This window comes from Linepithema humile, chromosome 3 (genome assembly GCF_040581485.1).
Source record: "Linepithema humile isolate Giens D197 chromosome 3, Lhum_UNIL_v1.0, whole genome shotgun sequence".
NCBI lineage: Eukaryota > Metazoa > Arthropoda > Insecta > Hymenoptera > Formicidae > Linepithema > Linepithema humile.
This window is the reverse complement of record NC_090130.1, coordinates 7,946,533-7,959,910: the sequence shown is the minus strand read 5'-3', so window position 1 is coordinate 7,959,910 and position 13,378 is coordinate 7,946,533. Positions and strand designations below refer to the sequence as shown.

Below are 13,378 nucleotides of genomic sequence, written 5' to 3'. Positions count from 1 at the left end.
AATTAATTTTTTTAATACTCATAATTATTATTGCAAAATTAATTATTATATAAATAGCGTATTATTTTATTTGTCAATGTAAGAATACGTTTTATTTCGATTTCTTTAATCATTTGTCCATTCGATTTTTATTTAATATATTTATATTTAAAAAACCAATAAAGAAAGAATTAGAAAGAATTAATTTAGACCTATTTCGAATAATGACACTGAAATTCTCTTTCTCACTTTTTTGCTCGCAACGTTGCACCGTGCAAACGTGTATAATCCGAGCTTGCAAAGTGCAAACCGCAAAAAAAAAGTTAAAAAACGATCAGTTCGATTATTCAACTCCATTTCGAAGTTACACAAAGAAATCAAACGCGAAGAAGATAACGTAGCACTTTCATATCCAACGCGTCGCGTCGCAGAATGAGGACACTCGCACGTTAAACCCTTCGACGTACAATGTAATTCCCGACAAAAGGGGGTCAGAGGAACGGGGAAAGGGGATTGACAAGGGGGGCAGGTTCACCCCAATCCCCGAGCGGGCGGTTTAAATTCAAAAATCGAATCCACCGACCCATTGTTCATGCCCGCTCGACCAGGTTCGACATCACATGGCAGCCCCCTATAACTGTACTTTAAAACACCCCCCTTTCACCCCCGTCGGGCGATCGACAATCGCGAAACCAGCACGAATCCGACACGATGGATTCCTCAATGCACACCTATGACGATAAAAAACCCTGACACACTTTCTCGTTGTTCTCATAATCGCTGCCAAACTTGGAAACCACGATACAAAATTCAAAAAGAGAGTTTTGATTCATTTCGTGGGCGTTATTTTGACCGGATTGTGCTTCATTTTTCTGCACGAGATTATGTCGACCACTCGATTTCAATAAAATGCTCCTGCGCGTTTATTCATTGCACGATGCGTGTAATAATAATCTAAACGTATTGGAATATAATAATACACCAAAGTTGTGTTAGTGCTCGCATGTTATATAAGCAATGGATATCTGTTTGTTAAAAAAGTAGTTTATTTATAGAAATTATTTTGACTCGCAGCATCTATACGTCGAGCTCGAAATAGAAATGTAAAAAAACATAAATGCATCCTCTCGCGTGCGTGCTTCGAGAAATTCTCGCATGCACAAAGAAGATACATCAAATGTTTTCTAATAATACCAATGAAATATGTATTATATTTTTCATTACACATATTCCGTTTATGTATAAAATAATCCATCGTTTAAAAGCGATTAAAAAATTCTGTTATAAAGTTAAAGTGAGAAAAAGATTATCGCGATTGTTGCTGTGAAACTTCTGAACATTATCAACGGCGAGTAAACGGGGTAAAAAAAAAAAAGCGAGAAAACTTACCGGAATTGACTGTGTTCGTGTCGGCGTCTACAGATTCGGTCTTCGGCTTTTTCGGAAGATCCTCCTTGTCCTCATCCGGTGCTTCCGTTCGTCTTTTCGGCGTCGAACTGGCGCTCGCCTTGAGGTCGATCGGACTTCCGGCATCCGGTCCCGGACCCTGCGGCGTCGGCGGGCTCTCCAGTCGACCGCTCCTCTTGTTGATCGGCGCGGAGATGCTGGGCACCGAGTTGAGCTTTGAATCCGGATCGGCGGTCTTTAGGGTGAGGGCGTCCTCCGGGTCGGAGTCCTCCGGCGCGGCCGTCGCCGGTGGACTGTGGCAGCCCTGGAGTGAGCTCCGACAGTGGTTGACCTTGTGCTCGATGAACCGGACGATCTCGCCGAGGGGGTAGGACGCCCTGCAGCCCCCGCATTGGACGGTGTCTGGGGACGTAGTACTTTGCGAGGTTTCCGCTGTAACAGAAAGAAGCGCGTTTTGTTTAGACGCGTTGGAATTTTGATCGAACAGATGTCAGTTTTGAAGAACACATGGCTCAAAAATTGACTCTTTCTTATATTCCTTTTTAACTAATTGAAATTTGATTATTTCTTAATAATTTCAACGTGATTTCTGAATTATAAGATTGAATGCACAAAGATCTTTTGGAAAAGTTTCATTTTCCAAAGATATTTGTTCTCTTTTTGCCAGTAAAGATATGTATGGACGTTATGTTTTGTTTGTGTAAATATTTTTTTAGAGAAAGCATTGCATTTATATGTCAGCAATTGCAAAGTCACATTATTTGAACGATATGCTATCTAATGGTGTATGGTATTCAATTGTATTATAATATAATGAACAACGTATTACTGCAATTGTACCGCAAAGGAAACCTTTCAATTACCATTTCCCGGCTCCGGCCACGAGTAGTGAAAGCAATATTGGCTTATTACTATCGATATTTACGTGTTACAGATACCATTATATAATCAAGTGTAGACATGTGTCTCGCGCATTATTCGCAGCGGGGCATTAATCATTGCGATTTACGATACCTATTAAGCGACTGCAGCTATAATTCCGCGATGAGATATCAAAACGAACGGCTCTATGCGAACGATTTGCCGGCTGTCATAAAACTATTGATAGCGATCAATTAAAATCAGAACTAGACTTATATTTTAGGCGAAATTAAGTAAGTACGAGATTATGAAAAAGTTTTCTTACGACATAATCGTGTCTGTTGTTCTAATATAAAATATAAAGACAGTAAAACATATATAAACATTATATATAGATATTAAGCGGAAAGATTTTTTTATCTCTACTGTCACAATTTCGGTTTCGAGTTAAGGCCATTTTCTTATTTCCACAATTCCGTTTGTACAATTTCCTTCCGGGCGATAAACTAGTCGCGGACTCGTGCTCGTCTGATCGTTACGAGGAAAGGTCCGCGCTTCGGCCGCGTTCGGCCGGCGGACTTTCCTCGTAACAAACAGAACTAATTTCCTCTTACGCAACCGTTATAATTCACCGTCGTCCGAGGGGCAGAGGGCCCGAGGTCAACCGCAGACGTAACAATTCACTTTTGAGTGTCCTTCAGGAGAAACTGCTCCGGGACTTCTCGCGACATCTTACACCGTCCTTTCTCCCGTACGCCGCGCGCATTAACATAGAGATTGGCAGGAGTTTCATACATCGATCTTTCTCTCGACGGAGTTGAGTATCCATATCTATCCGAATGGGGGCTGCCAGGCTCGCGACGAAACAAGAAAAACCCTCCGCCGCCTTGGCAGTCGTTTTCCACTCGCCACCCCTCCCTCCCATCTCGTTCTCGTCTCGCCCTTCGAGTTTCTCCCTTTGTCCCCCCCCCCCGTTCTTGTTTTGTGTCTCCGTTTCGCATTCCGTAACGCGTCGTGACGCTTCTCAAGAGATCTCCGCTCTTCTCCTTCGTCCGTCGGTTTTTCTTTTTGTAATCTTTACACCAACCCCTGTTTGTTTACCCCTCGGCTGCTGCCGTCTCTCCTTCTTCGCTCGTTTCTCGCTCTCCGTCGGTGCGCCGACAGCGTTCGATTCTTTCTGGGCGGAGCTCACTTGACCATTGGCCAGGGCGCAAACTCGAGCACCCTTCAACCCTTTATGGTCAGAGTTACACCCAGATCGGTGGGTTGAACTTAAATTTGTAATCGATTTTCTTGCGTCGATTGAAGCTGTCTTCTTTGGATAACTACGTTTCTTTTATGATTAATCGCGATAAAATGGTTTGGTGATTCGTCGACTTTTTTTCAGACAAAATTATTTCATTGTGAAATTCTTTAACATTGCATATGAATGCATTAAAAAATCTTTTATACCTATTATATTTTGCACTTAGCATATGTCGAATGTATGGTAGTTTATTGAATACAAAGATTATCCTTCAATTTCAATCTGCAGATCCTTTCAATTTCGAAGATAGATAATTTCAATAATATATAAAATATTATGAAGTTATTATGGTTGAGATGGCGCAATAACTTGTTGAAATAACAAGTTTATCTTCCTTAACGATGGGTCAAGAGTTTTTCAGTATATTTCTGGATTCATCAGAAAATATTTTCATGGGCCTTCGGACGTATCGAGAAATAGGAACCTATTTTTTCAGCCCTTCACTATACTTGGTCCGATCGAGTTGTGCAGCTTTTTTTTCGTGACTATCGCTTCTCGTTTTTCACCGGAAGAATGACGATAGCAGGAAGCGAGATAAGACCGCAAAACGTCGTTGTGCCGAGACTCGTGTTCGGACGAGACAATTGCGCCCGAGAGACGTCCCGCATTCTTCGTAGGAACGCGAGATTTTAATCGCGCTCGTCCGAGATCGTCGCCGACGATCGAACGCGCGAGGCAAAAGAAGGGAGCGAAATAACGACAACGAAAATCCGATAAAGTTTTCGATGAAAGTACCGGAGGCGAGTAGAGGCGACGTATGGTTTTGTGGTTCTGCGACTGATGAAAAAAAAAAAAAAAAAAAAATCGGCCGCGCTGGATACGGCAACGACTGGAGAGGTCGAGCGAGAGCGAAAGGAAGGAGCGGAGAGCAGCCTGAATGGACGGGGCCTCTCTCGGATCCGTTATTCGCCTACGATTCAAAAGCGCTCGGTTAGAAACAAGAGACGCGCGACCGGTCGTTAGCGACAATGGGCTTTTGTTTTTTCGGGGGCAGATGTTGGACCAAAACTGTCGGCGGCACAGACCCCTCTGCAATCCCTGCGCGAGGATCAGGGCTCCTGGCAGCCTCCTGAGCTTAAGGTGAGCGAAGGAGGAGGATGGAGGAGACACGTGTCTCTTCGTCACTTCATAAATCACCCGCCTATTTATCCGCGTGCATCTTCAGGCCGCGTTTAATTTTTTGCGCGCTGCATTTCTATTGGAATCCGTAAACGTTCTGCAACTTTCTTTCCCCAAAATTGTTGAGATAATGATATCCATCTCCGCGATAAGTATTATAAAAAAATACAATTGATAAAAAATTATTAAGGAATTTATACAAAGTTGTGACCCTCTTTCTTATTAAAATTTTGCTTTCATGTAAAAATAAGAAATAACATACACGAATTTAATCGTTGTTATCATTTTGCAAATACTAAAATATCAAACTGAGTACGATTCGATACGTATTTCTGTTTATGACGGCAATTACCTTACGTATAAAGATAGAGAGACGCAGTTGCATTCGGAGAATCATATGCGAGGAAGAAGAAGGGAAAACCGTGGATAACCGAAGAAAGATAACATAAAAGTATAATATTGCCCAGCAAACGTAAGTTGGATTGCTTACAAATTGGCCCATTCACTCGTAATGTTGCGATCACCAAGTCTGCTGGCCCCCTATTGCCAGCATTCTTATAATTTCTATTTATGAGCGGGAAGGACGCGTATGGGAATCTCTGCAAGAAATGTTTCGAAGCATATTAGTTTTCCATATTAATTTTTTCTTATGTTTTTAGCAAGATATACCAGAACAATCGCAGAATCAATTCTCGGCGAGAGATTGCGTATGATGCCGTCAATCGATTACTTTTTTTTAACAACGTAGACGATATCTACGATACCTTAAAACTGAATTTTATAATTCAACTTAATAGTTGCAATTTAATAAGTTTTTAATGGATAGAAAAGTAAATAATTTTACTTTTTATTCAGTTAAAACCTAACACGATTAGTCCTAAAAGTTTACAGTCTTCGGTAGAAAATATTTTTTTGGTTAAAAACCCATTCAGAATATTCTAATATTCAATTATTTCTTATTTTTTTATATTTGCATTAATAACGATTCTTTGCCTACGTTCGACTGCCAATGACATTCACTTTGCTCGGATGTTTTTCCGCGACACACAACCGTGGTTGTACGCGAGCGCACACCGCCTATAGAGAGAAACAAGCGAGGATATCCCGAGGCGGTGTCCTTGTTAGGACATCCGTCCTGTCAAAACGTCCAGAGGACACATCGGAGCAATTGAATTACGATCATCCCCAGGGCGAGCTCCGACCGTAACCAATAATTCCATTATCCATTAGTATTGGGTCGCGGCAATTTCCTTCGCCGACCGAGGAGGCATCGGACGCTACCGCCGTCGCCGCGGCGTACGTGGCAGCCGATCTCCGAGCGAAATACAGAAACCGATCGGAGGAAAGCGATAGATACCCGGCACACGTTCGTATCGACGCGCGCGAGATGGACAGATCCGTGACGCGATCGCAAATACAGCCTTATCCATAATAGAACGTCGTCGCGTCATTTATCGGCGACCGCATCTCACATTTTCGCAGTCATCCGAAAGTGATTGCCTTTAACGCGATCTGCTGTAAGTTCGATACATTTATTACTTTCATGCTTTATATTTTTCATGATTTCTGTAACTGTAATGATAAACGTAAGGTATCGGAAAGCACGTAATGATGGCATAACAAGCGGAGAATCTACGCCGAACATAAGTGCGAAATCGAAAAACCTTGAATATCTCGATAAAATGTAAGATTCATGCAAAAGCTACTCGCCAAAATTGCACCGTCTCAAATCGTCCGGTGCCTCAGTGGCGAAATCACATTCACGCAACTTCTTGCGACTCTCCGTCGCGAGTTATCTGGTTATCGCCGCCGTATTTGTGCCTTGCGCAAATCGCTACTGATAAGAAATAATGCGCCGTTTGCTTAGAAACTGCCGACTTTGCTCGCACAAAGCGGCCATGATTACCTTTGTGCGCCATTATTCGTCGCCCTGCTGCTAATTATCACGTCTGGACGTATCCGAGCACCGCTGTTTGGATCAAGCTCACTGTCACGATCAATCGTGAGGATCGATCGCGCGGCCGCGGATCTGACTAAGCGCGACGCGAAATCGCGGGCGACGCTCCCGTTTGATTTTCGAGGTACGCGAATCGATTCTCATCGCCGTGCCCGAGATCTGATTTCGTCCATGCTTGGATGCTGACTGGAGCATCGGGGCGCGTATAGGGCCGGCCAAGGGCCCCGACAGGATATCAGAAGAATAGAAAGGACCTACCGGCACGCGTACCGGTGGAGGGGGCGATTTTTATACGAAACCCCCACTTTATACGTTGTCGTTCCTCCTTCGTCTTCTCCTTTCCTCTCTTTCCTCCGCCGTTTCTGTGTCCTTTATCTCTCCCCGAGAACCCTTCGTCGTTGGATTTTTCTCGCGGGGTCGAAGAGTTTTTCGAGTTAACCCCGATGTGTTCCACCACCGTGCATTTCGTTCTGCCCGACGTGATCGAGATGCACCTATGCTCCGTACAAAGGATTTCAAAATGGCGTTTAGTGTGTCCGTCGTTTTTTCTCCCTTTACAGACCCTTTCCACCCTGTCGCATCTCGCGTGTATGCGCACGTCAAGGAAAAAAAACAAGACCAACCAGAAAAACGAACCCGTTTGCGAGCGAGCTAGAGACAGACCAATGGTCCGTCGACCTCGCTCTCACAATTGGATCGATTTTTTTTTTCTTCGTAGGTTTCCTCAAATTTCTTTGGCCGCGTTTTTCGATCCAAGGGACTTCCCCCTGTATTCTCGATATCACGAACGGTACCTCTAACGGGTCTTTGCTTTTCAAGCGAAACAGAGGTTGAATATTTCTTTTTTTTTTATGCCGTCATTGACCTCGCCCCGATGCGAGCGAGCGAGGGTGTGTTCAGATGATGACCGCAGGTAGTTTTGTATTCGAAATCACGCTTTAAATATTGTAAATTGTCGATCTCGTTTGTGCCAATTTGATTTCAAGAATGGAAACGTCGGAATAGAACAAATGTAAATTATTTTCACGGATCGAGAATAACGCAGTCTATAATTGCGTCCGATAAATATTGTAAATAAACGTGAATAACGTGAATAATTTTACCGATGCCATTCTCGGACCGGCGACAAGACAAATGCCATAACGGCATGTCGTAAATATTGTATAATGTTAAAAAGGGCGTGTAACTTAGAATATATATCAAATGTATCGATCTACTTAAAAATGAGATGAAATGTAAATCTGTTATAACCGCGCTGATAATTTTCGTGGATCCAAAATTACATTGAGATCGATTTCTTTTGCATCTTTCAGAGAGTTATCGTAGGGCCGTGGATTATTTAAAACAATCGTATTGTCGGCTGAATAATTAACAGATCGAAGGATATGAATGAAAGATTTAATAATCATAAATTCGCCACACGTATTATACTTCACACCCGCCCACCGATCGTTATTCATCTATTGAAAAGCGCTTCTGTGTCCAATAAATCGCACAAACTTCCAAAGAGCAGTGTCCTCCTCGGAAAGTGGAGCACATCTCGAAGTCGGGTCAAAATATCAGCTCGATCTCATGCCAGGCGAGAAATGTGTCCCGAACAAACGGGTGAAATCAGTGACCACATTGGGTATCAGAAAGGCTCTCCGAGGAGATCGGAGAGCCGCTAGAAAACTGCGTTCCACGCTGTTCCGCGCACGGCGGCCGGACGGTTATGAGAAATATGAAATCTGGTTCTCACGGATTCTGAATGGGATACAGGCTATCTCTCTCTCTCTCTCTCTCCCCGTCTTCATCGTCCCGCTCCCCCTCGCGATCCGTCGCTCCACATGCGTATCGTGGGAGGATCTCTAGACCCGCGGGTCGCCCTTTGTGAGCTCGGCAGCAGGACATTGTCCATTGAGAGAAAGGCTAAACAGGTCCTAGAGAGAGAGTTGACCTGTCCCCCCTGTGCTTTTCATATGCGTTTCTTTCAAGGAAAAACCCCTTTCCTCGATTTTTCGATCAAAATAAATCATGCGGGCGTACAGTTATGCATCCGCGAACATCCAGCTGCGCCAGCTTGACGTGAGGCAGCCTGGACGTCGCGGATTCGCGTCTGCATAGCCCCGCCGTGCCCCCGCCGTGTGTTTTCGAGAGTATTTCTCAGGTGTGCATGGTCATGCGTGGCCTTTAACTGCGCAGCGCGATGCGGCGCGCGTTTCACCTTTCGTGAGAGACTTCGACGTTTCTCGCATCCTCGTGGACTCCTGGGAACGTCGTCGTCGTCGCGTCTCCAATCGCCGCCGCAATCGTTTTCACAACTGCGTCGTGGCGTTATGGCGAACGTGGGAAGGCGACCGGCGATATGGAACGAAAAAGTTCCGCATAATTTGGATTTCAAAATTTCGCAAAGTATTCAAGTATCGTTGAGCGCTCGTCGAACGCGCGATAATTAATTCTACATCAATTAAACGTTGAGGTGAGCCAAGCATTGAGAAGGTCATGACATTATTTCAAATTAATTTGATTATAGATTAATTAGTTTTATGCAGAAAAATGTAAAGATAAACATTGCCACGAGTAATAATGATATAAAATATTCTATCGCAATTATTATTTCTCCCTCAACTATAAACAATGGAAAGCGAATTAATACAATGGTTAGTGTTAGTTTTTTAGTTAGAAGTTTAAACTTTTAATAATTTAAACTACAAATCAGTTTAGAAATAATGCCACACAAAATCGAGCGTTACATGCAAGCATGCGTATGTTTTTCAAAATTATGATATCAAGAAATGCAATTTTTTTTTGTCATTACGAGCGATAGAAATATATACGTTATTTGTAACAAAATATCAGCGTATCCCGATAAAATAATTCTAGATTTGTGACATGTGGCGTCACAAAATATTTGCCTCCAACATTTCAGACACAGACTTTCTGAAGTAAATGATTCTTGCACTGTGATGGTGTTACAATTTTTTAAAATCTTGTTTATCATCAACATAGCATGTGCAAAGTTTCAGCGGGTGGGAAGGCTTTGAGGTGTGTCACTTTTTTTTTTATAAACAGTGTACATCGTCAAAATCCCGGGCTCGCGCTTTCGATTCTTCATTCAGAGGGACTGCGAACATATTTTTCGTCCAATGATGATGCAACCACGCACCGATGGTTCGCTTCCATGTTGGCTCACCGTGCCCGACAATGACGGAAAAACAAACGGGAGCGGCAACGAGAGCGGCAACGGGGATCGCCAATGGGAAACGCGGCGAAACGCAAAGCGCAAAGCCGCGCCACGGCTTTGTATTGTCCGGCATCGTGGTCCCTCTCTTTTCCACCCGCATGCTCTCTCACGTCCCTTCTCTCTCGCTCTTGTCGGTTAATTAGAAAGTTCCGCGCTAAAGAGAGAAAAGAGGGGGATGGATGGGGGAGGGGCGACGGAGGGGAGCGGATGCTGGGGTTTCGTTGTTACATTATTCAAAACGCTTCCTCCCCCGCGACGAAACTCCGCGCTACGCCACCGCAAAACATCCGAATGCGAACTTTTGACAACGCACGAAGTGCCGAAGCGTGTCACGCGAAATAATTAACGATCGCGCGAGTTTTCTCGAGCGAGAATTAATGCGCGCGTGGCTCGCGAAGCAGCTCGCCGTAATTTTCGAATTGTGCATCTCCGGCGCGTCGCGGAGATGTTATAGTTGAGCGTTGCATCAACGCCGCGATTCGCGAAGAGCAAATTTATTTGCGGTTCGACACTTCGCGGCTGCCAAACATTTTGTCCGCAACTTTCCGCACCGCACTACTGGTTCAAAACTATTACAATGTATTTATTTCAGCAATATTTAATATAAATATTTTAAAGTATATATAATTTCTTAACTATTTTTTTTTTTTAGATATCTAAGCTATCTCGCATTGTGTTTAGGAAGATTTACGATGCTGTGAAACTTCTTATACATTATGAAAATTAATTAAAGAAAGCGTGGAAGTATTTCTATAATAATTTTACCGAGCATGCGACAATTTATGTGGTTATAAGATATTATCTGCATCTCTTGCTGCGCGCTCGCTGGCACATCGCCATTGCAATTTCCGCGCGTCGGGCATAAGTGCGTAAGAAACTATGACCCCAACCTCGTTTTTTTTTATAATTGTGATTCTACGTCCCGTTGCGGCGCCCCCCGCGGAACCGTCCCGCAATTGGTCCGGTCTCGTAACAATGGAATCTCCTTCGACCAGTCCTTCGCGTTCTCGTCTCTTTTAGCGTCGATCGAGCTTACGAGAAAAATCGGGAACCCCACCGTGCAATTCTGCGTCTCGCGACCAATCAAAAGCCCCCACGTTTCGAAGCTGACGCTTTTTCCACGTTTTTATTCCGCCTTCGAACTGTCGAGCAATGGCCGGACGTGATTTCTCGCGTCACCTTTTGTTTCGCCGCGTCGCCTCGGTCTCGTCTTTTTGACCATTACGTCGCTCCTTTATGTCGCCCATTATCGCCTCGTTAAAGCAAATATCCGACCTGGCTCGCCGACCCGAAAATCGCGTACGACAGCGTCATTTCCCTTTCCGGTCTTTCTATGAAACATTTCTTACGCTGTTCAAAGATCAAAGAAATCCAAATCGCGATATTTCAATGCGATTTCTTAACTTTCACGTAGATAAATGTTACACATTTATTTGCTTATAATAGAAATACCAAACGCGTGAATGAAAAATATTTTGTAATAATCAATAATTACATCTTGTTTACTTAGTAGTATAATAATTAAAATCCTGGGAAAAAAACATCAACAAGAATTTGCTAATATTGATTTTTACATAACTACATCCCGAAATTTGATTACAAGCGGCGCAAACATGAAGTAATATTCGACGTATTAAATTAAATACTGTTGTATTAAATTAATGTTGTTCTATGATTTAAAGAGTTTTAAGAAAAGAAGATTAGAATATTAATACGTCTGTGTTCGTGATAATATTTGTGAATTTCAGTACACTGCAGTTTATAACCGAAAGAATATAACTTTGAAGATATTCTTGGCGCTTATCGCGTTGTTTTCTTCTTAGCGATCTTATAGCGCGAAAACATTAAGAATGTTTCGGAGAAACTCCAGTTACTTCAGACACTTCCTTGGTAAATATTACTTCCTCAAGGTCTCGCGGATGCAGCTAGGAGGCAACGAACCCGCCAGGTATCGAACGCGTACGACTCGCGTGAAAAGTAATCTTCAAGGACGCGCCATTGTGCCGGGGATCCTTTTTCTTCCCTTTTAATTACGCGCTTCCGGCACTACGGAACCGCTCCGCGAGTGTTCCCATTAAGAAGCGGGAAAGTAGCTCTCCGGTCGAAGTTTCAGCGGGGCCAACGCTCGCCGTGGGGCCGAAGGCGCGAAGAGGGAAGAGAGCGCGCGCAACTAGATCCAACCTCGAACCCGACACGACGTGTCCAAGGGAATATCTATAAAAGCACCACGTTCCTCCCTATTCCCCTGAACTTGGTCTCCAACGCGTCGTATTTATAGAATGCCGCGCGAGCCGTCGCGTATACGCACCACGTGGTTTACATACGCGCGCCGGTCTTGGAGGATTAGATTATAACGGGTGGCCACGAGGGAGAAACTCTCCGAGCTGGCCAGTACGAGAGAGCACGCACATGGTTTGACGCATGATATAAATTACCGCTCTGTTTAATGTTCTATTAGAAAAACTTGGGTAAATTGCGTCCGATGCTGCGCAACATATGTAATTTTCCAACGGTTATCATTCTATACTCTTTTACATTTGTGTTTCTAAATCAAATAGTTTTGTCCACTAAAATGCGCGGTAAATAACAATAATTATAATCGCTATGAAATGTAATTAGTTTTTATTCTCAGCGAAAAATTTACGACACACTTTTTAAAAAGATAATAAATATTCCGAAGTAGCTCAATAATAACAAATAGGCAATTATAATCAAATCTGTCTCGCTAACAGACTCATCTGTGAATCGATTCAATTTCTCTATTTCCCACATAAAAGGAAATACATCGAAATAACTCTCGCCACGTAATCTGCAAAATGCATTTGACGTCGGGGATAAGCAGATAAGTAATCCTAATTAGATTTGTCTCACGTCTCAGTGACAGATTCACTTGTGGACTGGTCAGATCAGATTCTTTCGCTTGCCAGGAGTGACCCTTGTCAGGTGACCTGCGAGGTGTCGTCGGTGATGGCCCGGAAAAGGGGACCTTACACTTCCTAAGTGGAAGGAGGCGCCTCGTAGTGACCCTTGGTCAGGTAGCCGGCGGAGAGTCGATCTAGAATTCCCCCTGCTCTCTCCTTGCTTACCGACAAGTGAACGGCCGACAAAGCGTATAATAATACCGGCAGATTATCGCTTCGAAAGGTGTTCGCACCTCGGAAGGAGGGTCTCGGACAATAATGGACAATGGACCGGGAAACCGACACCGCAAACAACATAAATTTTCCTCGCAGCGCCTCGCGCTCTGCTCGGACAGTCTCGGCTTACCGTGGCCGGACACCTCCGCGCCCTTCCTCCTTTTTTTACCAGTGCAACTCGATGCCCCCCCGCTTGCTTTTCTTCAGGGCGACCGTGTTTCCCTCGGGTAAGACCGACCGGCCACCGTAGACGCGCTTGTAAATCTATTATTTTGACTAAAAGTCGACCCGATCCTCTTCAAAGTCTATTCTATCCCTATAAAAGCGCTATTTGTGGGGACAAAATATTTTCGTCTCTGACGACGTTAAGACGACGATAAACAGGGACT

The 13,378-nt window shown here is 43.8% G+C and overlaps 2 protein-coding genes across 10 annotated transcripts in view; one reads left to right on the top strand and one right to left on the bottom strand.

The window, feature by feature from the left end:
• The window catches only part of LOC105676454 (far upstream element-binding protein 2-like), a 293,337-nt gene that overhangs the window by 158,756 nt on the left and 121,203 nt on the right, over positions 1-13,378 (top strand). The gene's annotated exons all lie outside the window — the stretch shown is intronic.
• The window catches only part of Cph (Chronophage), a 35,348-nt gene that overhangs the window by 14,204 nt on the left and 7,766 nt on the right, over positions 1-13,378 (bottom strand). For both annotated transcript variants that reach the window (XM_067351667.1, XM_012374339.2), the window contains one exon: positions 1,369-1,818. In XM_067351667.1, coding sequence (XP_067207768.1) covers positions 1,369-1,818 — 450 coding nt within the window. The remainder of the gene's footprint in view (positions 1-1,368; positions 1,819-13,378) is intronic.